Here is a 2,500-nt window from a genome sequence, read left to right as displayed (position 1 = left end):
CTGTAGTGAATAGGATAAGTGGAGTAATACAGTTAGTTAGCTATTTTTCAAATGAACATTTGTTTGTACGTGCTTGAGGTGGGGTGTGAGTGAGTAGTGGTGAGTGAGTGAGTGAGTGATTGAGGTGAGTGAGTGAGTGAGTGAGTGAGTGGTGGTGTGTTGGTGTTTTTTTTTTTTTTTTGGGGGTGTGTGTGTGAGTGAGGGGAGTGAGTGAGTGTGTGTGTGTGAGTGTGTCGGGGTGTAACACAATGAAACTAAGATAGAAGTGATCATTTTCAATACGATTTATCCTTTGACAAAATCACTTTTGATGGCGGACCTTCGGTCCCACTTTACCCGTTGATAAGCGTTATGAGAATGCTAGTTGTTCATTGATTTAGAAAAAAGTGTTTGGAAGATTCTTTACTTTACTGAAATAAAAGGTAATAAATTTTTACCCAGTAAGAACGATAGTATACGTTTCTATTTTTAGATAGTTTATGACCCCATGGTTTCCGCATGTTTCAGATTAAGCAGTATACTACTCGGCCCCTCCCCTGTACCAAAAATATTTTTATATGAATTTAGAAGTAATAAGGATGTTTCAAATAAAGTTTTTACGTTGTTCCCAAAAACATCGCTCTCGTAACTCGTAAAAAGCAGCACCCAAAAAAGAGGGGGCGGGACCCCCCCTGCTTTATCGGCTTTGAATTTCTGCCAATGCACGCTGGAGTTTTTGGGAAGGTTTAGTTGTAAAAGCACCGATGTAGGAGTGAGAGTGAGAAGGGAAGGGCCCCTTAACCGAGCCAAGCCCCAGAGCTCTCACTGCTGGTCTTAGGACTGTCTGGCTGCGGACCTCCGTACACACCGTGTACTGTAGCTGTCCGACTCCGGCTGCCCGTTGAGTCGTTGCGGGCGGGCGGCGGCGTCGGTCTCCAGCATGGATCGTGGGCGAGCGGTACATCTGTCCAGGCGTCCTGGCGGGCGAGCGTCTCCCACACGACCTCGCCGAACTGTCGCGCCGCGTGCGCTCGCGATATCGCCTGGTGTTTTCGCGGTCCCTCCCGATTCCCAGCGGCCGGGCCGCCGCTGCCCCGGTCCCCGGGTTTGGTTTAACGTCGCTGTCGGTGCGGCGTCCGAGGCGCACGGGGGGGTCGGGCAGGAACTCCGGGCCTGCAGGGGCATCGCAACAGGAGCAGGCCAGGTCATCGCACGACCTGTTTCGAGCGTGCAGAGACCCGCGCCCGATCGGCCGCGGCGGCTCGCTCGCGCGCCGGAAGCTGGCGGAGCGGCAGGCGTGCTGCATCTGCGACGCCCGGTATCCCCCGGGGCCGTCGCCTGATATGTTGTATCCCGCCGCGATGTTGGCCAGCGCGTTGCTGTTCTTTTCGCTCAGCGTCTGATACGTGGCCGTGTTGTTGATTATCTTGATATCACTATTTTTCTTGCCCACAAAAGATGAAGTCTTTTCTCCATTATCTTCATTATTTAATGGTGTGTACAGGTTACGAGGCACTTGGCTGTACTTGTCGCTGTTGGCTTGCCTGAGGCTGGTCCGTCTGTAGGGGTACATGTCCAGGCAGGCCTCTGGAGGGGCACCCTCCAGGGCGAGCGCTGGCGACTCTAGCACGGGCGCGGGGCCGTACTCCATCAAGGGCGGCGGCGGAGCGTCCTCCAAGGGCGGCCCGAACTCGTGGCCCCCTGGCCGCAGACCTTGAAGGCTCGTCCTGCTGGCGCGCCGCTGCTGCAGCAGGCTCTGCTCCTTCTGCATCATCGCGCCGCCGTAGTCGTGCACATACACACCGCCGTAGCCGCCGTAGGCTGCCCCTTCGCGGTCGGCGAGCTGATCCTGTGAGGAAGAGATGCATGTTAGCTGAGACCGCCCGTGATGCACGAGAAACAGCCATTAACAATGGTCTCACTCTCCCACCCTCCCACCTTGTTTTCCCATCCCACTCCCTCCCACCTTCCTCCCCCTCCTCCCTTTTCCCCTTTAAACAGTGCGGATGATCCTGAAAATTCCCCCTGAGCCGCCCAGCCGCCAACCTTCACCACAGGCGGCAGAGAGCAAAGGCCTCCGTGGGTCGAACAACTTCCCCTCGAGCTAAACCCCTCTACAAAAAATATTTCCCATAAAAAAGCCTGATCGTGCCATAAACGGCCGGCCCGCTTGGCTCTAAGGAGAGTGGTGGGTGGGTGGGGGAGGTGGGGGGGGCGAGGCCCGAGCTCCGTAAAGTTGGTCCTTGGCCAAAGTGAAGTCCGAGTGGACTCTACTTTCGCTGGCTTTCTTTTCTTTTTTTCTTGTCCTGTCGAATGGAAATTTCTTCGGAGTGGTTCTCTCTGCACTTCTACTACTTCAAGTAAAGGCACAGACGCAGCGTGGTGAGATTGCAAAGTGTGATTTCGCGACGGTCTAGCCTTTCCTTGATGTCCCAAGTCTGTACATTACATACAGGGGAACACTCTAATGTCAAGAAATAAAGAATAGAAAAAGTATAGTTTCTTCCTCTCTCTCTCTCTC

At 53.9% G+C, this 2,500-nt stretch overlaps 1 protein-coding gene across 1 annotated transcript in view; it reads right to left on the bottom strand.

The window, feature by feature from the left end:
- Positions 1 to 676: 676 nt before the first annotated feature.
- Positions 677 to 2,500, bottom strand: part of LOC147468504 (uncharacterized) — a 5,196-nt gene continuing 3,372 nt past the window's right edge. The window contains exon 2 of the mRNA XM_086553725.1: positions 677 to 1,828. Coding sequence (XP_086409851.1) covers positions 677 to 1,753 — 1,077 coding nt within the window. The 5' untranslated portion in view covers positions 1,754 to 1,828. The remainder of the gene's footprint in view (positions 1,829 to 2,500) is intronic.

Source organism: Penaeus japonicus, unplaced genomic scaffold (genome assembly GCF_977035675.1).
Source record: "Penaeus japonicus unplaced genomic scaffold, GWHDUDI00000001_assembly GWHDUDI00000028, whole genome shotgun sequence".
In the NCBI taxonomy this organism is placed as follows: Eukaryota; Metazoa; Arthropoda; class Malacostraca; order Decapoda; family Penaeidae; genus Penaeus; species Penaeus japonicus.
The sequence above is the reverse complement of the archived record's forward strand: the minus strand, read 5'-3'. Positions and strand labels throughout refer to the sequence as shown.